The sequence below is a fragment of the Schistocerca piceifrons genome, chromosome 1 (genome assembly GCF_021461385.2).
Source record: "Schistocerca piceifrons isolate TAMUIC-IGC-003096 chromosome 1, iqSchPice1.1, whole genome shotgun sequence".
Lineage (NCBI taxonomy): Eukaryota > Metazoa > Arthropoda > Insecta > Orthoptera > Acrididae > Schistocerca > Schistocerca piceifrons.
The window spans coordinates 639,761,742-639,785,165 of NC_060138.1; the positions used below are offsets into that span (position 1 = coordinate 639,761,742).

Below are 23,424 nucleotides of genomic sequence, written 5' to 3' on the forward strand. Positions count from 1 at the left end.
ACTCACCTGTGTTGTGGAATGAACATCCTATTTCTGGTTTCTAGCAGAAGCTCCTGGTTGTTCACAAGGTGGTTGGTGCAATCTTTTATCGCACCACAGGCAGCTGAACTAGCAGCACAGACCACAGACCACCCCCATATCATCACCCACATCCAGAGTATGTAATGACAGTCCACTTTTTTTTTATGGAGGGGACGAGGAATGTGGTATCAATAGCATCTTCATCAACCATGTATGACACATCATGTGCCACTCACATCCCCACAAAAAAGCCATTTACACCAGCCATGATAAGCTGCTGCTAGTGAGGTCTTGCCATTCGCTGTCAGGTGGATTATAGGTGCCACCAGAGGATGCCAAATTCACATCACCTCACTGCCAGCAACTGTGATTGGACTGCACTTCTTTTTAAGCCATCGCACTCAGAGATCCACCTTAGATTACCTTCAGATCATGCCAAGTGTACGGAAGACTTGTAGGGGGACATTACATACCTAGCACAACACTATAGCTACTCCAACTGCTTGTGAGCATTCAATCCAGTTATTAGTGGAACAGAGAGAGACTGCAGAGAGACTCAAGGATACCAAGTTATGTATGCTTAATACTGTATATATTGTAAATAAATACATTTATACTTTAATAATTCTATAGTGTTCACCCACTTCGTTACTCTGGAGGATAAAATGACTGCATTATTATAAAAGATATGTGGCTACTATTAATACTATGAACAACAATGATGCAATAAACTTCCCTGCGGCAAGCCTGGAGTTCTACTTTCATAGACGACTCTCCATCCAAGATAACATGTGGCTTCCTCCCTACCAAGGAATCCTCTATCCAGTCACAAATATTGTTCGATATCCTTCACAATCATACATTAGTTAGTGTAGGAGTGAGTCAAATTTGCTTCAGAAATCAGGTACTCTGCATCAGATTGCTTTGTGTGTAGCTTTCAAAATGACTTGTGAGAAGAGTACAAGTTGGGTTTCACACGACCAATGTTTTCAGAACCCAGGCTTACCATAATGGACAAGATTATTCTGCTCACAGATTCTTCCTGCATTTGAGCTCAGAAATTTTTCTTTGAGCCTTCAATAGATGGATGTCAGTGATATTGAACAGTGTGTAAGTACATGGTGAAAGACCACCAGGATATCGTAAAATTAAGATTTATTAAAAAACAAAAAAAGAAACCCCAATCAATCATAAGTATTGGCAAAGACATTAATTATGAAAGCACGGTTAAGGTGCAGACAAATGAAAAAAAAAAATCATTCCATTTTTTGTACATGATTTTGTTTTTTACATACTCTCTTGTATGTAGAAGTTCTGTTAAGTAGTGCTCTGCAGAGGATGACGGGCTATGAGTATTTTGTATCACACATGTTTGAAATAAGAAAGAAATTTGATACCAATATTAAGCATTTCTTATTTAAGCGAAGTCAAACAAAGTAAGGAGGATTTTCTCAATTATGACAAGTGCCGGTGTACTTTGAGTCCACTGCTTGCAGCTACAATGGAAGAAGTAAGAAACGAAGTCCTATAGCCTAAAAATTCATATAAGTACAAAACATTTCTAATAACAAAATCATGTTATATCAATTTAAAAAGTGTTTTCATATGTGTATTTAATAATATTTAGTAATAAAAGGTGTACAACTTTGGTTCCACCCCTTTTCCCCCAACACCTGAGGCTTTAATGAAACAAATTTGCTACACATGTATCATTCAAAGTATTTTCCATCACTGGCCACTACTTTATCCCATCTTTTGGGAAGTGTACAAATCCTGCATCAGAAAACTTGTTCATCTTTTGAAGCAATCCACGAATCGATCCAATTTGTGACTCCTTCATGAGATGGGAAGTGTTGGTCAGCCAGGCCATGCGGCATTGATCTAAACAGGTGATAGAAGGAGCAATGTCTGGAGAATACAGGGGTGGGGTAGGACTTTCCATTTTAATGTTTCCAAGCGCATTTTGACCTCTTTTGCAACATGGGATCGAGCGCTGTAGTACTGCAAAATCACTGTATCGTACCTCTCACTGTATTGCGGCCATTTGTCTTTTAATGCTCCACTCAGATGCATTAATTGCATTTCATAATGAGCACCTGTGATTGTTTCATTTGGTTTTAACACCTCATAGTACACATCGCCGAGCTGGTCCCACCAAATGCAGAGCATGATCTAGGATCCGTGAATATTCAGTTTGGTCGTCAACATGGAAGCAAGGCCGGAATATCCCCATGATTTTTTGCGTTTAGGGTTATCATAATGAACCCATTTTTCGTCCCCAGTCACAATGTGATGCAGAAATCCCTTCCGTTTTTGCCTCTGAAGCAACTGTTCACAAACACACAAACGACGTTCAGTGTCTCTTGGTTTCAGCTCACACGGGGCCCAATTTCCTTCTTTTTAAATCATGCCCATAGCCTTGAGATGATTTGAAATGGCTTGCTGTGTCACTCCCACTAATCGTGCCAATTATTCTTGAGTTTGGCACGAGTCTTCACTCACCAGTGTTTCCAATGCTGCATCTTCGAAAACATTCTCTCTCCCACCACTATGCTGGTCTACAACGTTAAAATCACCATTCTTGAAGCATTGAAACCACTCACAACACGTTCTTTCACTAGTAGCGTCCTTACCATATGTACTTGAGAGCATTCAATGAGACTCAGCCACTTTTTTTCATACTGAAACAAAACAGTAACACCTCTCGCAAATGCCAAAAATCTGGCTCGTAAACTGACATTTTCAATCTAGAACAACTTTATGATGCAGATATAAACCGACTAATGTTTGAATGAGGTCCTAAACCGACTAATGGTTAAAAGAAGAACTAATTGTCAGAAATTCTCTATAGAATCTGACAGCAATTTCCTCAGATCCTGTGACATTTTTAATGTTCATTCACTCGTCCATCATATTCCATAGATCCCAGCATGAAGGAGAACCTTCAGGGATGTGGGACAAGTCAAGTTATACATCAACATTACACAAGGACATCACAAAATTCTTATCTGTATACTGTATCAACAACAAACTATCACTGCAGTTTTATATGATAGAGTACCTAGAAAAACCAAGTAGTACAGTGTTTTATATAATGTTTGTGAAATTTTCTCAGTGATTCAATGTTATGTAACATTATATCTTGCTGAAAGAATTTGTATTCAGTGTAAAAATGGTGAGTAGTAATAACTAACTGGCACAATGTCTACAGTACACACTACAATACTAGTTTAACAAGATCATTAAAAAATGTTACTACTGCCTGTGTGTGCCACCTAATTGCAAAGTATTAAAAATAAAAGGAAGCTTCATAATGGGACTGCCTTTAGCATGAAACTAGATATTCATAAAATCTGTAGAAACAGTGTCTAAAGTAGTAGGCTTTTAATTTTCTTTGGATCTGGTTGATATTTCCAATTTTTTCTTAGGTTAAATGGGAGTTTGATGAATGTTTTTGCCTCAAAGTTTGTAACTCCCCTCTGAACACTAGATATCAGGCAAAGTCTACAGGACATTATTTGTGTGTCTTGTATCATGAATGTGCAAATCACATTTCAGCAAACTGATTTTTACTGTCAGCATCAAACACCATAAAGGAATAAATGTACTGGGAAATGAGTAAACATATCAAGATCCTTACATTTTCCATTTATCCTGCATTCTCCCTGGCTCCTCAGTGTTCTTCTTGTAGTTTCTCCACACGAAGATCAAGTCCTCATTTACAATTCTGTGATACAGTACTTTTCTCCTACGATACGAACCAAAATGGTTTGTGTGTCTTCTTATTAACATTTTATCATCAAGACCATATAAATTACTGAATATTGCTTTAACATCTAAACCGCTGAAACATGGGCATCCACAGAAATTTTCCAAAGTGGACAAATTTCTAAAATTGGTAATTTTGTTTTGATATTCAACTGATGTCAACTACAGCATGGTTTGCTTATAAAATTTCTATCTTGATCATGTTGTGAAGTTACTGCATTATTATTAAAAGAACTGAAGCTGAACAAAATGCATTTTGTAAGCTACATTTTTTGGGGGCTAGTTAGGTGAGATGTAGCCCATGGTCCAGATATGACTAGACAAAAGTTGAAACATCCCAGACAGTCCTCAAATTGGCCAGTAGGGTCAACTTTTAGTAACCAAGGACTGAACCAAGATAATCTTCATTCACCTAGTTTGTTACATTATTGTGGAATTGCCAACTGCAATGCAGAATTCATTGGTATATGACTACATGTGGCACTGTTTTTCACCCACATAATATGAAAAGGCCCCAACCATGGCAAGGACTTCTTTTTAATATTGAAATTAAACACATTTACCCTTCTCTTCTACTGCAAAAAATGGTATTTGCCTTTATTGACTGATGTATTTGAGTCCACAGATTAAGTAGAGATGAATTAGAATATTGTAGTGTGACAGGCAAGTCTGCATAATGGTTGAAGTCATATCTCACAAACAAGAAAAAGAGAGTGTCTGTACAGGAGACCAGTGAATTAAGCTATCAGCCATCATCAAATTGGAAGTACTTGTGCATGGTGTCCCACAGGGGGTTCATATTAGGGTCATTGCTTTTTCTTTACCTTAATGACTCCACATCAGCTACATCATCAGACAGAGCGTCTGGTTGCAAATGGTTGTTAATAGTAGTAGTAGTAGTAGTAGTAGTAGTAGTAGTAGTAGTTTATTCATCCAGAGACAATTTACATTGCATGGATTTCGTCAAAAAAATACATAGTGTATATATATACACACACATATAGGGTGAACAATACTATACAAAATACAGATGTGCATAGTAGACTACGTAACATCAGACCACACTGAAATAGCATGTACAACTTTGATTATTTACATTGATGTATGAGAAAGACTTTTTACATGAAATACACAGTTGATATTTAGATATAACACATACAATTCTAGCACTTTTGTACATATTATTTATTTAGATCATAGCAACAGTCAGATAAAAATTACTATTGGCACAGAGTACATAAATATAATTGTTTAGTATGGAGCTATTCCAGGTATTCTTTTACACTATAATAGCAGTTGGTCATTAAAAATTTGAATACTGCTTCTTTAAATGAAGACAATTTTTTTATTTCTTTTATCTTTACCGGTAGTTTGTTATACAATCTACTTCCTTGTATGTTTGTTTGTTTCTGCGCCAAAGCCTTGTTAACTCTTTTTATATGAATGTCACTGCACTTTCTTGTGTTGTAAATATGTAGATCCAAGTTGGATTGGAAATTGTTAATATTTCGTTTTACATTAATTACGCTTTTCTGTATTTAGAGGCACGGTAGGGGTAGAATATTCAGCTGGTTAAATAATTGCTTTGAAGGAGTTAGCCTTGAACTGTTGGTAATTATTCTAACAGCTCGTTTTTGTAGAGTGAAGATGGTTTTGAGATTTTTCTTACTATGACCCCAGAAGATGAGGCCATAGGTAATAGCAGAATGTATATAAGCAAAGTAAACAGCTCTGCTACATTCCCTACTACATACAAAGCTAATAATGCGTAAAGCAAAGGAAGCAGAGCTTAACTCATGTGAGAGATACAGGATATGTGATTTCCAGTCTAAATTTTCATCTATATGTACACCTAAGAATTTTGTGGTAGCAACTCTCACAATTTCTTTATTTTGTATTCTGAGATCTAGATCAGAGTGTGACTTTGCTTTCCTGTAATGGATATAATTAGTTTTAGAGATATTTATGGTTAATTTGTTCACTTCAAACCAATTTGGCAAATATTCTATAACTCTGGTTGCAGATGTTGGCAATACCTGGTTTATGTCAGTTACTACAATGTTTGTGTCATCCGCAAACAGGGTTATATGAGTACCATTTACTGGAATCTTGATATCATTTATGTAAAGAAGAAGTAGGAGAGGTCCTAGAACACTCCCCTGCGGTACCCCTATTGGCACAGTCTGAATATCCGATCTGTAAACAATACTTTGGTTTTTACTGTTTGTTGTTGCAATTTCTACTACCTGTTTCCTATTATGGAGATATGACTGAAACCACTTTTTAGCTACTCCTCGTATACAGACATATTCTAATTTGTCTAGCAGGATGTCATGTTGGACAGTATCGAATGCCTTTGAGAGGTCCAAATTTATTCCTATTGTACTGTTGTTCTTATCTAGCACCGTTACAATATTTTCAATGAATTGGGTGATGGCTGACTCTGTACTCATTCCTTTGCGAAAGCCGTGTTGGTTTACAGACAATAGATTGAATTTCTCGAGGTAATTTGTAATTCTGTTTTTCATGACTGTCTCTATTACTTTTGAAAATACCGATAATAAAGCTATTGGTCTATAGTTTCCCACTTCATGTATATTGCCCTTTTTATACAATGGTTTTACTTTTGCAATTTTTAATCGTTGTGAAAAGACACCTTCTGAAAATGATATGTTTATGATGTGCGAGAGTGGGTCTGATATGACACTAGCACATCTCATCATGACTGAGTGAGGTATCTCGTCAATCCCTGAGGACATTTTATTCTTCATTGCTTTTATTATTTGATTACCTTCCAATTTGTTTGTGGGAGGTAACAATGATGAATTCACACTTTGTTCTTCTGGGATTGATGTTCTACTAATCTTAGGACAATTTTTATGCAGATTGATTGGACTATTTATGAAGTAGTCATTAACATAATTTGCTAAAGTAAGATTTCTGACTAGCACACCTTGATCATCTTTTAAAACAAAGTCATCTGGGTTTCTAACATTTTTGCTTGGGCCTATTTCTTTTTTTACTACATTCCATATAGCTTTTGATTTGTTTGCTGACCCAGCAATTACACTGCCATTGTGCATTGTCTTGGCTTTTTTGATCACCTTCCTGTAAATTTTCTTGTATGTCTTAACATAATCTGTGAAGTGTTCATCTTTATCTTCTTTTTTGAGTTGACTGATATGTTTTAGTGACATTTACATGAACATTAATAAATGATTTACAACCAACTCACTGACATTAAACTTTGAAAATATTCACTACATGCCGTTCGGAACATGTAAGAGGTTACCACAAAACATATGAATTAAGTACGAAGAAGTGTTGAAAATAGAGGCTCACAGTGTTAAATTCACAGGAATACAACTTGGTAATAAATTTTGTTGGGAGAAGCATAACACACAATTATTAAAACACCTAAACAAATCATTATTTGCAGTGCAATCTGTTATAGGTGCCACAAAACTAAAAAACCTGGTGTGCTATGCTTACTTCCACTCCATAACGTCATACAGTATTTTGGGGTAACTCTTCAAGTTAAACAAAAGTTTCCAGGTTCTAAATCATGTAATACACATTATTTGTGGTATGTATTCATGAACATCCTGCAGAAGTTTGTTCATGGAACTTGGTATAGCAGCTACTGCTTTTCAGTGTATTTATTCCTTAATGGACTACATGTAACACTCTTCCAGCAAACAGCTCAGGCGACAAAATCAATACTTGGAACAAGAATAACCTATTTGAAGGCACTTACTTTAGCCTGAAAAAGTGATCCATTATTTACGAACACACATTTTCAATAACTTGCCAGCACACATAACTTTATTTGTAGCTACAGTTCAGTATAAGAAGGGCCTGGAAGACTGACTTGTGGTAACTCCTTCTACCTCACTGATGAATTTCTAAACAGAAATGGTGATGTACTATATGTATTATTACTGTAATTGTTTATGATATCACATAATTTGTCCGCAGCTTGTGGTCTAGTGGTTAGCGTTGCTACCTCTAGACTCTGGGGTCCTGGGTTTGATTCCCAGCCGGGTTGGGGATTTTCTCTGCCCGGGGACTGGGTGTTTGTGTTGTCATCATCATTCATGAAAGTGTCTAAATTGGACTATTTACAGAATAGGAATGTGTACGGGTGCTGATGACCAAGCAGTTGAGTGCCCCACAAACCACACATCAATATCATATCACCTAATTTAAGTAAAAAAAAAAAAGCCTTCTTCCACATCCATGGCAATCTCCTCAATACTGATCTGCAGAATTAAGAGTCCATCTAATCCAATCCAATCCAATCCAATCCAATCCAAACAGTATGGCATGGCTGTGTACTACGCCAGCTCTGTCATGCAAAACTTAATGTAGAATCAGCAAGCCATTGTGGGTTTTCCTCATCCACGGGCAAATGGTAAGCTACTGCTGTCATTCCATAGTGCAGCAATGAGAAGGATATCTTTATGAGAATTCAGGATGGCTAACTGACATACACCACTACCACATATGATAGGCTGGGAACTGGAAATTAAATGCATGTGTCAGTTTGTTGGATTATCTCCTTTCTGCAGCTCAGTAAGGGCTGAATGAGGCAATGACACAAAAGGACTGTTTTGGAACAGTTGTTTAAAAGTTCAAATGCACCTTAGCTGCAGAATAATGCTGGAACTGCTGCTGTACAAAGAAATTGTCCTAACTTCTCATGAATATAGTGACCAGTCAGAACTGTTAAATCTCCAGTTTAACTGAGGCACAGACCACAATTGCTTGAAATTCAAGAGAATTCTGTAATGAATTAAAGAGCTGTATCCAGATTCCAGGAGGGGCAAGTGCCTCCCTCCCCCCATGTGAATGCCTATGCACTGAAGGTAATAGGCTGAAAAACTACATATTGTCAACAGCTGCTGCATTTTGCCCTTTAGCCTCCATACGGAATTTTCCTTTGGGAATAATCTCATTATGACTTCAATGAATCTATGTGCCCTCAATCAGTACTACCTCACAGAAAATCAGGATTAAATCCTCATTAACCAAAAAATTCTCCAATATCGGGTTGTGACTCTGCCTTGATGCAAAATACTTTTTGGTTATTTACTTCCCCATATTGGCTTCAGCAAAATAGCACCATCACCAGTTGCTTTATTACTTTTATTTTAAAGTCACTGCATAATTTTTATGTTTGTTACCATTTTTTCGGCATACAGCATGCCATGTTAGTTCATCTGCAAAAACACAGAAAAAGCAAAACTTTTCACCATGGCAGTAATTCAAAAATGAATCACTGCAAAATATTCTCCAGTTAAGTCTGCGTAATATCAACAAAACCGGGTCTAAATGCTTTATGAAGCTCAAGATATTTCCTGCTGGTGGCCAATGGTCAGCACCAGTATCTTATGTGTTTTCTCGTTCACTATTATGGCACAACATTTCAAGAGGTGTTCAAACCATATTCATTAACCTGAAGGGGCTCGAACCTAATTCCGGTTTTCGATTGTTCAGTCAACTCCTCCATTCCTCCTACTGGATCTACACTAATATAGTATTATTAGCTTGTACTTAGAAAGACACAGTTGTTTAATTTCATTAACTTGCATGTGACTTTCTGACAGAATACTAACAGGTGTATTGTGCCTATCTGCCATCTCATTTTCCTCTATTGTTACTACAAGCTAATCATTTTTGCTATGTTTGTGTATGACCTGCTGTTCTAATTGCTGTCGTTACTGATGCTGGAGTGATTTAATTTACTTCAACATGGTCTGGTATCACTGTTTTCTCTGTAAATACAATTATCAATTCTTTATTTGGTGCTGCATCTTTTCACACAAGTTATCGAAGTATCCAATTTCCTAACTTATTCAAAAACAGTATGCCAATTCTTTACATACTCGCTCTAAGTGTATTTATATTCTGTGAAGACGACATGGTATTTTATGAGCTACTAAGTTCGAACTGATACTGCACCCACTGTTATGTTGCTGATGCAGTATGGTGTTAATTTATGAAAAACATCTCAGACGTTTTCCTTTTTTTAATGTAGTGCCAAAACTTATTATTGCCAGCTATGTCTCTCAAAGAACCTAGCCATAGAAATGTCTGAATTATTCTCAAACTAGTGACCCACCCCAACTTTTAACATGTAGCATCTGTGGCCACATGACTTGTCTGGCGCAAGAGTAGTACATTATCTACATTCACCTTCCTTGTGAATGTCTATCTGCTGGTGAAAACTGTATCAAAATCCCTACAGTAATTCTTGAGCTTAGTCCTCACAGATTACCCACACAGTAAAATGTAGCAGAGGGCTTTAAATTGCATTACTCTTAAATATGAAGCGGTATACTCATCTTCATCTGCCTCCATAGCCGAGATTGCTGACACATGCCTGTGTACTGGCACTCAACTCTGAGATAACCCATTTCAAATCGTGGTGGTGGAACATTTTCAATACAGTATTTGGTCAGCAAAGGGAGGAGAGGTGGTGGCATGAAGTTTCGGATCACAGGTCCTTGTGCCAATGTCCTGAGTAAAATTCCATACCTTTTGATAGTGTCTCAAGAAGTGAAGGCATGTAACATTATTGATGGGGAAGCTTAGTGGACCCCATGCTGCTATTCAAGAAAAGTAGGCTATGTGCTGGCACTCTCCCTTCACTTAATCCACAAGAATGCAAACCCCACACTAAACTGTATGCTTACTCATCACAACACAGATACACAGTTGACGCTACTTAATAGATCAGAGGAAGCCAAAGGCAAACCACCTGTACTAAGACCTTGCCAAGAGCGGTGATGCAAGATTCCTGCACCTGCTCCCTTGCACTCATTTTCTGAGTATGGGACCATTTCAACCGGTTTTGGTCTTCAGGTCATGATATTTCTCAACATAATCATTAAAGAACTAGAGAAAATTTAGTTGAAGATGAATACAGTTGCATGAAAATGATCACTCACTGGGTAAAAAGTAAGAATGGATAAAAACAGTGAATACCTTATTTGGTTTTTATATTCGTCTACTGTAAAGTCAGAAAATGGTAATAATGATTCTGACTACTATATTTGTCCTCTGGTTCTTGAGACTGAGCAGTTAAATTCTTAAGCTGAAAGACTCATTGGAGTCTAGCAGGAACTGTACTGGGTGAATGATATAGGACACGATATGCAAAGTACTAAATCAAAGAAAAAGCACTAAAGATTTACTTAAAATCCCATAAACAAATATGAGGTGGAAAGTGTAGATTGAATTTATAGAGGGAAAGAACAGTAGTGGATCATCACCAAACTTAGTGGACCTTCACAATAATAATAATAATAACAAATATTTTATTGTCTTTAGGCCATTACAGCAATTGACAACGTCATATGAAGATACAATTTATAATACAGTGTGATAAGGTATTTACTACTGAAATATTTTAGCTTGTATTACAATAAATGTACAGTGGTTCATCTGTTGGATTACTGCATTTTACAGTTCAAGAATTCATTGATGTCATAGAACAGGTGGGCAATAAACCATTCATGCAGTCTTTCTTTGAATGTATATTCGGGAAGATCCTGTATAGCATGTGGCAGCTTATTAAATAGTAATAGTAATATTTCAAATTCATCTCTTTTGAGATTATTCCTGTGCATCAGTGTGTGAATGTGAATCTCAGTTTTCTATTCTGAACATTAAACCACAACCAGGATTTTTTTTTGTCAACTTTGACAAAGGCATCATTTGTAACTTTGTTTTGGAGAATCCCCTATGGACAAAATTGTGAGACATAGCTGAAGGTTCTGTTTAGAAAAGGTGGTCAACATTACACTGTAACCCAAGTTCTTGAGAGAGAGAGAGAGAGAGAGAGAGAGAGAGAGAGAGAGACAACACGAAGATTGTAAGAAGCAAAATGATCTTCAATTAAGTAGATTAATTTCACTTCAGAACAAGATTTTTAATACTCTGCCAGAAACACGACTAAGCTGTAGGTCTTGAGAATTTGCAATGACCTTGTCATCAATTGCTGGGACGTTCAGGACGGAATAAAAAAAATATGAAAAGGATAGATTAAATCAAACAATGGATTTTTATTATTGAAAAGGCTGCTGTATATTCAGAACTTATGTTTCAAATGGTGCTTGCACTGTTTGCTTGAGTAAATCTCTTGTATTTGCATTTGCTTTTCTGCTAATGTTTGAGTTTAGTGAACAATAATTTCAATTTGCCATTTGTGCCTTAGATGTTTTCTGGGAACACAGTATCAGTCACTCGTTGTCTTTATTTGTCTCTTATTTAATGACATTCAAGGACTTTTTTTACCTTTGAGTGCTATATTTTTTTGTGGACATTGTGTGTTTCACAGTTATGATGGCGTACTTCACATTTCCTATAAAATGTATTTGTTAAATTCAGAATAATTAGCCACTGTACCAAGAACATGTGAATGCTCATGGATGTCACTTGGAATAATTTAAATACATCAACCACAGTTGGTACTGAAAGTACTCTCATCACACAGTGCAAGATGGTTTCCAAGTATAGATGTAGGTGTAGAATATCTCAAATGTGTTGTATAATGTGACGACTGGTAGGCCCACTCACTATTGATGTTTCCTATGGATTATTAATTTGGAGGCTGCCACTTTATTTTAAAGACAGGCAAATGAATCTCACAACCAAGACAAAATACACATTGTGTCACGGACAACCTGGACATATAGAAAGACATTCCCTAAAGCCTGGTAATTTACACTATATAGCACTAAGGAATACTTAGAAACAATGATGCTAACATTAAATTTGAAGAATAATATAGAAACAGTCTTCAGTTTTAAGAAATACTGCTACAAAAACGGCCCTTGCTGTTTACAGGTTATTTGATGATGAAACCTAATTCAAAATCCTTAGTGGATCATTGACCAAAAACAGTGAAATAGTTTTCCAGATACATCCTCCTAGGCTTACACCATAGCATAGATCTTCACTGCCAAATAAGTGATGCTAGCAGTAGGAAGTGCTGGCCACCACAGATTTAATACTTAGCACAGAACCATGCCGATTACATCAAAGACCTGAAACACACCCACTGTTTTGAGTTACAGTACATATGAAGGATCCTATCAATGTTAAATGCATATGCAAGGAAGTTAACAGTCAACAGATAATATTTTACAGAAATGGATAAATATAATGAGTAGTCCTCTTATCTCCATCTGTAAGATGTTCTTCACGAGACTTCTTCAATAAAATTTTTATGTAAGCAAATCATATTCGAAACTTTTAAGGAGGGAACGTGACAAATTCAACAGATTTATACACATGAAAAGCCATCTGGAAATGATGAAAGTGTAGTGCTTCAATTCAGTATCTGAAAAGGTGGTGGATACCTAAAGATGTTCCTGCTGACCACACAGAAGAATATTACATCGAAGTCACACAACAGTACTCCAATCTGATGTCACAAGGAACAAAAGAAATCAGTGAACATAATGAGAAACGCGAGAGACAGAATGCCTTATTTCAACTTAGCTCTTTCTGTGCTGCCAAATTCCTTTCACTGAATCACAATTCCCATCTCATCTTCATCGACTTCCTCTTCCCTTTACATATTATTGTCTTGAAGTTTCTTTCTGTTACATAACACACTTTTCAGCCCTCCCTTCTTTGCAGAGGACCAGCATGCTGTCTGGTCTCTTGATGTTCATGCAGTTGCTTTTATTTTAGGCATGTAAGATGTAAAATGTTTGGCCACGAATAGCATGAGTCAGTGTGAACTGCATCGTCATAAACAGCATAGGTCTGCTGCATATGATACCGCAGTTCACATTAAGGTTGTCTTGTCTCTCTCATTTCCCAGGTTTTGACATATTTTTTTCAGTCTTGTGTATCTCAGGACATTTCTCCAATTAGGCAGCACTGAAAAACATGGTGAGAGCTTGGAAAATGTGTCACCACTTTGCACAGACAATGAAAATTCTGGAAAACATCACTCTGTGATGAGGCTCTTAAATGACAAGAATGGTCAGAAATATTGAGGCATGTGGCCACCAAATGGCCTTCACTCACACAATAGGATATTATTTAACTAGAATGCAATTTAAAGTTACACAAGAGTTGGTGAGGAGTGGCCTAGAATATTACAGAAGCATTTTAATGATGGTGAATTTGGAAAGAACTTGCTTCTTCAGTGCTACTTTAACTTTTTCTCTCTCATTGACTATATTCTTCTCGAATAGTTCAACTTACGTAGAAAATTCTAATCAAAGTATCATGGAAGCTTATATCACTGTAAAGAAACTTCTGAGAATATATGCAAGAGAAATAGTGAGAATTTTTGTAGAAGAGCAAGTTTTGAATTTGTTAGATACACAGGTTAATCAACAGAAAATAATCTCAGTAGTTTTTATTGCACATTACACTCATACTTACTCAAGTATTTCAATATTCCATTGAACACACAGATTATTTATCTTCTCACTCTGCCTAGCAAAAGAATTAATGTCAGTGAGCTACATAATGTTTTAAAATACTTTGAATTTTATATAAATGAAGATGACCTGTATGATGATTACCACAGTGTCAGGGAAGTTTTAAATGATGTATTTACGTCTTGCAGGTAATGTTTGTTGTGATTCTAAACACAAAGGAATTAGCATATAAAATTTTTAAAACTTCTGTGTTTTGCTACGTATTCCTTGATCTAATGCCAATGCAGTGTTTTATGTACGGAACAGAAGTTCTGTCAAACTCACTAAAGCAGAAATCAAAAGTTTGTTGTTGTTTTTTTTCCATATTGCAATATAACTGGTACAGAATTTTGAAATATGGGAAAGATTATAAGTTTCTTTCTGAATGTAAACTGAATTGTAATTTTTTGTAATCATGTACATTTCGCATTCAAATGTTTTATGTACTTAAAGTGTGTGAGAAAAGGAATTCCATTGGTCTGGTCAAAGCTACAAATTAAAATACTACAAAAATGTCAACAGGGTAGAGCTATATCTTACACCATATAACATGTTAGCAACTTTCAGAACGCCCCTTATTTCAATAACAAAGCCTGCCAGCTCCAGTCGACACTAACACTCTTTGTTGCCACGCATTTTGTATCTCAAGACGGTGCGTGGGGCACTGAAGTATTAACAAAACAAATACACTTTGTGGTGCATGTCTTTAGTCCAAATCTGCATTTCTTATCTAATAACTAACCAATAAATTGTCTGCTCATGATGATTTTAACAGCTTAATTATTTCTGTTTATGTTTATATTGCTGTTATCTCATCACCCTGCACTCAACAGTGTCTCAAGGTCTCTTCCACATACACCAACTACCTTCATTACTATTAAAGGAAGTGTTAGCATTTGGTAAACTGTGCCCTTTGCAAAGACTCCGGGCAGTTTGCCCTCTTCATTCTTTCCCTCCAGCCCATATTACGCAGCAATTTTTTCTTCTCCTCCTTCTTAAGTGTTTCCTCTCTAATTCCCCACCAAATTAATTTACATCTCTCTTAATGTGGACCTACTGGATAATTAACAATAGCTCATAATACACTTTTTCTATCACATTATCATCTGCAGAAAGAAACACATCAAGGAAAGTACCTAAGACCAAAATCGAATCAACTTGGCAGCTCTGAGAAACAGATAACACATTTATAGCACCATGGGAGACCACAGAACTTTACACACACTTTCTCTGAAAATTCCCAAAGTGAGTATCATATATTAATAAATAATCTCTTACCTGAAATCAACTGGTGTACAGAACAAAAAAAAAAAACTTTAAGAGTCACAAAATCAGGCTACATGTGTGAACATGGCAGTGAAGTTAACAACCGATAAACCACCTTAAACCTGAGTTCACGCAACAACTTTTTTTTCTATAAAACGCTTGTACTTATCTGCTTACCGAGTACATACATAATGACAAATCATTTAACAGGTAACATGTTACACAAATCTTTCATTTTGCAATACAAATTTTCATTTGTAAATATGTCACACACAATTACATGTCTTCCAAAGCCAATCTTGTAAATTAACTGATTACAGATATTAACTCAAAATTTCAGTCACTTCTATTTATTAAGCACTGTGTCTTTACCATATCTGACAAACATGTTGCAAAGTGTAATCTTCTATCTGCTTTATCAATTTCCATCAGTGGCTGTGAATACCATCCATATCTGTAAAAAGTTAGAATTGGCTAACGTAAATTGATGTGTAGCTATAGAACACGAGAACTATGTTGCAAAACTACAGTAGAATCAATAGCTCTAAACCTACTGTTCCCACCAGTGAATTACTACCTATGACTCTCCAGTACAGGTTTCTGGAATTTTTCCTTGGGTGTCTGGTATTGCATTTCTGAAAATTGCTCTGATTTTTCCATATTACATCTTTCCTTGGGGTGTGAATCATGTGCAGCGTAAAATTTCGAAGTCACTACAGGGACTGCAAAACAACAGTATTCAAGTAACTATTTACTTTGTAACCAACGCATCATCATAACAAAGGCCCTTATTAACTGGTGTCATAAAATATTTCCAATAACAAAAAGAGAATGGTTCAGGGTTAAAACAAATTTTAACAGAATGCAAACTGCCCAATTTTAGAGTCAGTCACTGACTGCTGCTCAATACAAGGAGAAAGTATGCTAACAAAACTGAATGGAGCAAGTAGTTCAGAAACTAGCGAGAAACAAAATGAACCAGTGTGCTCAATTTCTTAATTTGACGCTGTTGGAGATTATTGTTTAGGCCTTCCAAAAAAATTGCCAATCAGCAGCACTTCTTTAGTGTGACGTACTGAAATTGAAACATGGGTTAAAATGGAAAGTGGGACTTACAAACAGAAACTCTACCAGTTTGCCTACAATAAAAATCTTCATTCACCACAAAGTAAACCACATTTACAGAGCGAATTAACTGTCAAAGTACTAATGCCTCTACTTTTAATACAGCTTACACTCAACACTTTCCTTTTTCCTTTCCATAATTCTGTGTCACACTTGATCTACCCAGTTCTTGCCTCAAAACAAAACAAGTCTTGAAAGGTGGACGAGGTGGTACTGCTTTCTTTTTTCCTGAAGTCCTCTCTGATGTTTTTGTCTCTGAGTAGCTGGAACAATTGTCATCTGACATACTTGCAACTGGTTGCTACAACAAAATTGATTTAACAGAACTACTACACAAAGCGGTGTCATTGATTGGCGCGCGCACACACACACACACACACACACACACACACACACACACACACACTCTCTCTCTCTCTCTCTCTCTCTCTCTCTCTCTCCCTCTCTCTCTCTCTCTCTCTCTCTCTCTCTCTCGAGGATTGTGTACAGTGAAATAAGGGTGACTTAACAAAAACAGCAAGGATGAAAACTTTCAGCTCAATCTTTTATTTTTTAGTTTGAACTACAAGATTTATCACAGGTACGGCACCTTTTGATGGGAAGTACAGAACCAGCACACTTTACAGAATCTTTTAGACAAGGTTATACAAAATGAGTCTTAGAAATGACAACTTTTACAAAGAACTAACCAATGAGGACTATTAAATCTATCATATTTGCTTTTAGAAACTGGCAAACCAGCACAACTATTTTCTTTCTTAAATAAATCAACAATTTCCATATGCAACAGCCAATTTTAAGAGACTAAAAAAATTTGTTATTTCATTCAACCATTTAAAAAACACACAGAAAGAAAAAAAGAAATGCACATCATTGCTTGCATGGAAATAATTCTCAAAGTTTTAACACAACAGTTCATAACCCTTGTGCTGTTCTATTGTTTGTACCTGACTCATTGTTATGGAATACATTTCGAGTTATCCTTGCCACGTTCATCATATTTTTCCCCTTACGGAAACAATTTGTTCGCTTAAGATTCTGCTTACAATTCTCAGCCTTACAGAATTGAGGACACAAACTCAGTACCTCCACACAATTTATCTTACATACACTCAAGTATACATCTTACAGACATTGATATAAATGCATTCAGACATATGACACAGTCATTTTTTAATTACACATGCACACATTTTGCTTCTCCTCTGCTATGAAGCACAAAGCAGGTTATCATTTTTCATTATGTGCATCCACCCTTGTATACATCTAGACACACAACTGCAGAACATAGCAAACACTTTCAAACTACTGAACCACTCAAGAAATACTGTGAACATTGGACAATACTGTCTGCTATGTCACTGCAATGATATTTCCAGAAACATACATTAATGGAACATAATGGAGACTAGATTACTAAAACAAACAGTATTAAAAAAAGTAATAATAGCACAGTACAAAATAAATTCGAGACTGTTTTACATGTAGATACACCGTGATCTAAACTAAACACGTTTTTTGCACATCAACTCTCATAAGTAACACTTATCTCCGTAGCAGATCAAAAAAGAAAAACAATTTTACTCAAATTTCCAATTCAAGTTCCAGTTCTTCTGAACTTGTTAATGGAAAAACATTTTACAGAAACAAAATTATTTAAAACCATTTGGCTCTTAAAATATTAAGTAAAATTTATTTAAAAATATTTTATACACTATTAACCATTCTGTGAAATAGCCAATGCTTTGCAACTCCACATTCCCTGCTCAGGTAATATTATGATTGTCACGATTCATATCTAAGTTCAACTTAAACAGTTCCCCTGCAAAATGTTACCTAACAACATGGCGTTCTTTCAAAGCCTATACATACAATACAAAATTGCATGAAAAAATAAAGTATGTTACACCAACTGCAGGGAATAAAATGTCACAAAACAATGGCCACACTCCACTTACACGAATGGGCAAAATAGCCAGCTTTAAATAGTTTTCAACGATGCCACACGGGAACAGAAACAAACAGCAGCAACACACAAAAATAAATATTGTTCGGCAGGCTGCTTCACATAATTTAGACATCCAAATGAACAGAATGAGTTTAACAACAGAACTTATACCTTTCAACAGCCCACAATTCTGAAACACCACAGTTTTAGCACAAATATTTCTGGATTTGAAAAATAAAATTATGTGACACGGATGCCAACTAAATTTAAACAAATGATCTGTTACAAATATGTGAAAATTTGAAATACGATATCTTCCCACCTCTAATTAAAGAAGAGGGAAATGAATGAGAAACATGTATACAGCCCTGAGTTATGCGATCACCATACACAATATAAATTTGTCAGTTCTTTGACACCACATTTACATGATGTAAGACAGTCCCTTCACTCTATGGCATCTGTTTTGCATTACAAGATGCCAATTACTTCCACTGAAAGGAGTGATTACGTAAGCAACAATGCAAGACTATCATACTTATCACATTTGCCATTCAATGGCAGCCAGGCATCCTACTCCATCAGCTTACAACTATGTAAATGCAGTATCTAATGTCATAAAAATGTCCCTACAAACTCAACCCACCAATGCTTTTGTGTCCAATAAGTTCTGACCCATTATATTGTTTCTCCTAATCACCATCTCTAAATGGACATCCTACTGACTGCAATACTCATTTCAGACTGATAGGCTAAAACAAATGCATAGCACAAAGTTACTTCTCTAGCAATTTTCCCATTCTTACATTAAAAAAACCTTATCCATAGAGCCTGTGCATATGTTTATTTGCCTAATTCCTAACAGTAAGAAATGTGAATGCTACAGAAAGAATATCTTTCCACAACTCCTTCCTTATTTAACAAATTGGACATATGTGGATTGATGGTATTGATAAAAGCGCATAGAAGCGCGAGGAATACAATAAATCACAGACCTCTTCCTTGCCACGTCTCATTCAATAAAAAAACCTCAGAATATCTACAAAGTAAGCAATCTTAGTTATAGTAAATCAGGTACTCAAAGGTAAATCAGTCAGCCACTGGGTGACGCAACCACAGTGGCGGCGGCGGCAGCCACAATTGCAATGCTCTTCGTCAAGCTCTGGGCTTTACGTCGCTGTGCAAGTCTGGACTCGCTTGGAGGAGACAGGCTCAAGGGCTTCTCGTCGCCCACAGCATCTTGATGCGCAGAGTGCTCTCGCACCATATCCAGATTCATGCTGAAGTGCTGCAACACAACCCTGTTCACTGCCATTGCACTTTCAGCGAATGCAGACAGTTCCCTCGCACTGTTGTTCCTGTAAATTTTTAAAATTTTTCATTAGACTTCATTAACTTGTATGTTAACATAGAACATACCAATGAGAGAGAGAAAGAGAGAGAGAGAGAGAGACGTACCTTCTGATAACATGAGGCGTACTCAAAGACCTTTCTGCCTGGCCACTTTTCAGCCATGGATGAGATAGCAGACACTCTGCAGAAAGTCGCTGGCCTGCTTCTTTCACAAGCAGTCTTCTTATCAGATCCTTTGCATCCTCCGATATGTTTCCCCAATCTTGTTCAGGAAAATCATAAGATGCCTCTTGTATGCTAGAAAACAGCAGTTCCTGTTGGAGAGATTTAGCAGTTATTAAGTTGTATACCCAGCCATAAAAGTAAACGATAACAGAAACATACTGAAAACAACTAATTGGTTTTTGCTGTCAGCGAAACGTACCTGGCATGCAGGGCAATTTTGACCTCTCTCCCAGCCACAATCCTCTCCGCAGTTGCCATAGAAAGGAGGATAACCACAGAGTAAGATGTAGGTAATTACACCAAGAGACCATAAATCACATCTTTTATCATATGATGTTGCTTCTCCAATAAATGCTTCCACAACCTCTGGGGCCATAAATTCTGCACTCCCAACCTGGAGAACAATGGTAAGAAAAACAGTAAGGAAGTGCCTAACTAAATAAGATCACTGTCAAAATTTGAATCCCTTGGAGTGACAGTGGCTTACTTACAGGTGTTAGGAGCTGTGGGGTTGCCAGTGGTGAAGTGAGATTGGTATTGAACTTTATGCCAGAACTTAGGTCAAAGTCACAAATCTTCACTGGAGTGAGTTTGTCAGGATACACACAGAGGATATTTTCTGGCTTCAGATCACGATGAGCAATTCCTGTGGCAAATAAGTCCTGAATTATAATTCTGTCAACAATAATATTCTGTGATACTTAATTTCACAACAAACAGATACCAATTTTCTGATACAATTGGAAGATGGAGTTGCATGCCTCATTTTTTCCTGAAAGGTGGAAAATGTGACGGAAATAAACACTTACCCTTCCTATGCAAGAACTCTAAAGCACTTGCAAGCTCTCGTACAATCTCACTGGCTTCATTCTCTGTGAAGTGATTCTGTTCCTGAATTCTTGTCAGTAGAGGCCCACCATTCACTTTCTCAAATACAAGATAGAACCTGAAATAGGAATTTCCAAGTGAGCAAAGGAACACTATGAACTACTACTTTAACAGTCTCATGTTTGATTAATATTACTCACCTATCATCGTCTTCATAAAATTCAATTAGGTGAATGATGTTTGGGTGGCCTTGACAGTAGTGGAACGTCTCAACTTCCTTGAAAACTCTGCTACGGCTATGACCTGGGATTTTCTCAATGATCTTCACCGCATACTCAAGATCAGTCCACACACTAACACAGGTCTGCACAGAGGCATACGCCCCTTCACCCAGAACTTCTCCCGTCAGTCGGTACATATCTAGAAATTCAATGAAATATATGAAATTCATATACAAGAAAAAATAAAGACGTGGTAACTGGTAACTTAAGAACCAAGCATTGACCATCTAATTGCACGGCAATATACACAGGTACTGTGGGCACACTATAAAGAATTTCAAACTTTTGACATGTTAACTGCTGTTACCTTGAAAGCACGACGATACCAAACTTGTGCCATTGTTCTTCTTCTTACGCCGCTTTCTACGGGCCTCCTCCTTTCTCTGCTGAACATCATTGCTTGCCTTGTCCCGCATGGCAGACAACACCTCGCCTGTAAACATGAAACTATTGTTAAATCATCTTACCCTGAAAGGGACGCGAAAAATAAATACAGCATTGCTAATGTCATTCAAATTGTTTTCGGGGGGAGTACCTCAATCACGTTGCTTAATACACATTTCTTACTATATTACCTTCAATGTCTGCATTTGAAGGCCTTCGGTAATCATAAACCAACAGTGAACGCAGTCTGTCACTCCTGGATGAGAATCCTTTGACTATACATGTGAAGTAACTTCGTTAAAACGACCATCACGACCCCAATAACTATCACAGTAAATTTTAAAAAAGAAGCCAAATGGTATTCCGAGGCCAACGTTTAGAGGCAACTTAAATCTGAAGTAAAACTAACTTAACTTTGAACGTTACAGATAACCGAGTGAAATACACTATACTTTCAACGGCTCACTCACGTTAAATTATACTGAATTGTTGTTCTCCGTAACCCCGTGCTTGATCGTGAACGTAGCTACACCAATTTTCAATTAAAATCGACATTCCTTGGAGGTTTCCCCACATCCTTGCGACGCTGTTGCAACTGATGAAACTCGTACATTGTCGGAGAACAAAACCCATCCCTCACTAAATTTCTCAAACTGTCATTCTTGTCGAATTTGTGTAACAAGCCTCTCCATGTTAACGTCCACTAAGAACAAAAAAAATCAATTCTGGGCACTATACAACAAAAAGGCAATATAGATTGATGCAACCGCCTGAGAACAATTAACTTTAAACTACAAACTCTGACATTGCAAATAAACTTCTACATAGACGAATATACCCACATTGATGTTTCTAGCATAATGAAAAGTATGACAGAACTTTCATAGTGATTAATAATTCAGATTAAGATTATTATAAATAACAAACGAGATACTGCAGACTCAACAACTTCAGGACACGGATAGGCATAGGTGCTCGCAACTGGAACGTACGTATTTTCGCAAACGGTTATACCTATATGGAGGCAAAATTTACTAAGGGCGCTATATAAAACGAACACGGATTAAATTATCAACAATAGTAACATTCTAAAAACTTTGAGAAATCTTTCAAACAAAAAAAAAAAAAAGAATAAAGTTCAAAATTGTAAAGTCTCTGTGGTTGCGAATTAATTTCACTTACTGCATTCAGCTTCCGCTCCTTGCACTTCTTCTAAGATCTTCTCAACCATCGTGCCGGCTAAACGCTTAGCGAAAGATTATACAGGGAACTTCCTTTGTACACCACTCCTAAGCCATCAGATGAACACCACCCTCGCCCTCCTGTTTAACGGCTAAACTCCGACTGCGTTGCCAAGAACGCAGAGACGGCTTCTTATAGCTTGACAAAGAGCTCAGTCGAAAGATACTGCAACCGATGCACGTGACAACGTAGCATTCGCTTCGTAGCTACCACAGTGTTGCCTAGTGCTCTCGGCAGCTCAAAGCGCTCACGCTGAAGACAGAGACCAACTTACACAGAGAGAAAGACAGAGCATGAGTCACATGACCCACACTGTGGAATCACGCCATTTCATGTGCCAGCCAACTACGTAACGACAGCAGGGCTGAGTGCGACGCGGTGTTTCTGACGAAACGAAGCGCAATTACGAACAACAGAAAAACCTACGTCAGTTATGATTTAGCAACAGTCACTGATACGCCTCATACATCAGCTCAACTATGCTATTACGATCCAACACGCGGCAATTAATAGTTTTAACAAGTTCTGATGGAAG

At 36.9% G+C, this 23,424-nt stretch overlaps 1 protein-coding gene across 1 annotated transcript; it reads right to left on the bottom strand.

Moving 5' to 3' along the window:
* Window positions 1-17,151: 17,151 nt before the first annotated feature.
* On the bottom strand, window positions 17,152-23,011 carry LOC124805078 (MAP kinase-interacting serine/threonine-protein kinase 1). The gene is made up of 8 exons (XM_047265514.1): window positions 22,830-23,011; window positions 21,571-21,696; window positions 21,183-21,402; window positions 20,964-21,100; window positions 20,646-20,800; window positions 20,354-20,548; window positions 20,035-20,243; window positions 17,152-19,934 (listed from the first exon to the last, which is right to left on the bottom strand). The coding sequence occupies exons 1-8, from the start codon at window positions 22,876-22,878 to the stop codon at window positions 19,670-19,672; spliced, it is 1,356 nt and encodes a 451-aa protein (XP_047121470.1). The 5' UTR covers window positions 22,879-23,011; the 3' UTR covers window positions 17,152-19,669.
* Window positions 23,012-23,424: the final 413 nt, after the last annotated feature.

Excerpts from the sequence above, each read along its gene's own strand:
- LOC124805078 (XM_047265514.1), bottom strand. The coding sequence starts at position 22,878 with ATGGTTGAGAAGATCTTAGAAGAAGTGCAAGGAGCGGAAGCTGAATGC. Across the intron at positions 21,101-21,182 it reads TTTTATGAAGACGATGATAG|GTTCTATCTTGTATTTGAGA; the intron begins GTGAGTAATATT and ends TTCCTATTTCAG. Across the intron at positions 20,801-20,963 it reads AGAGTTCTTGCATAGGAAGG|GAATTGCTCATCGTGATCTG; the intron begins GTAAGTGTTTAT and ends TATTTGCCACAG.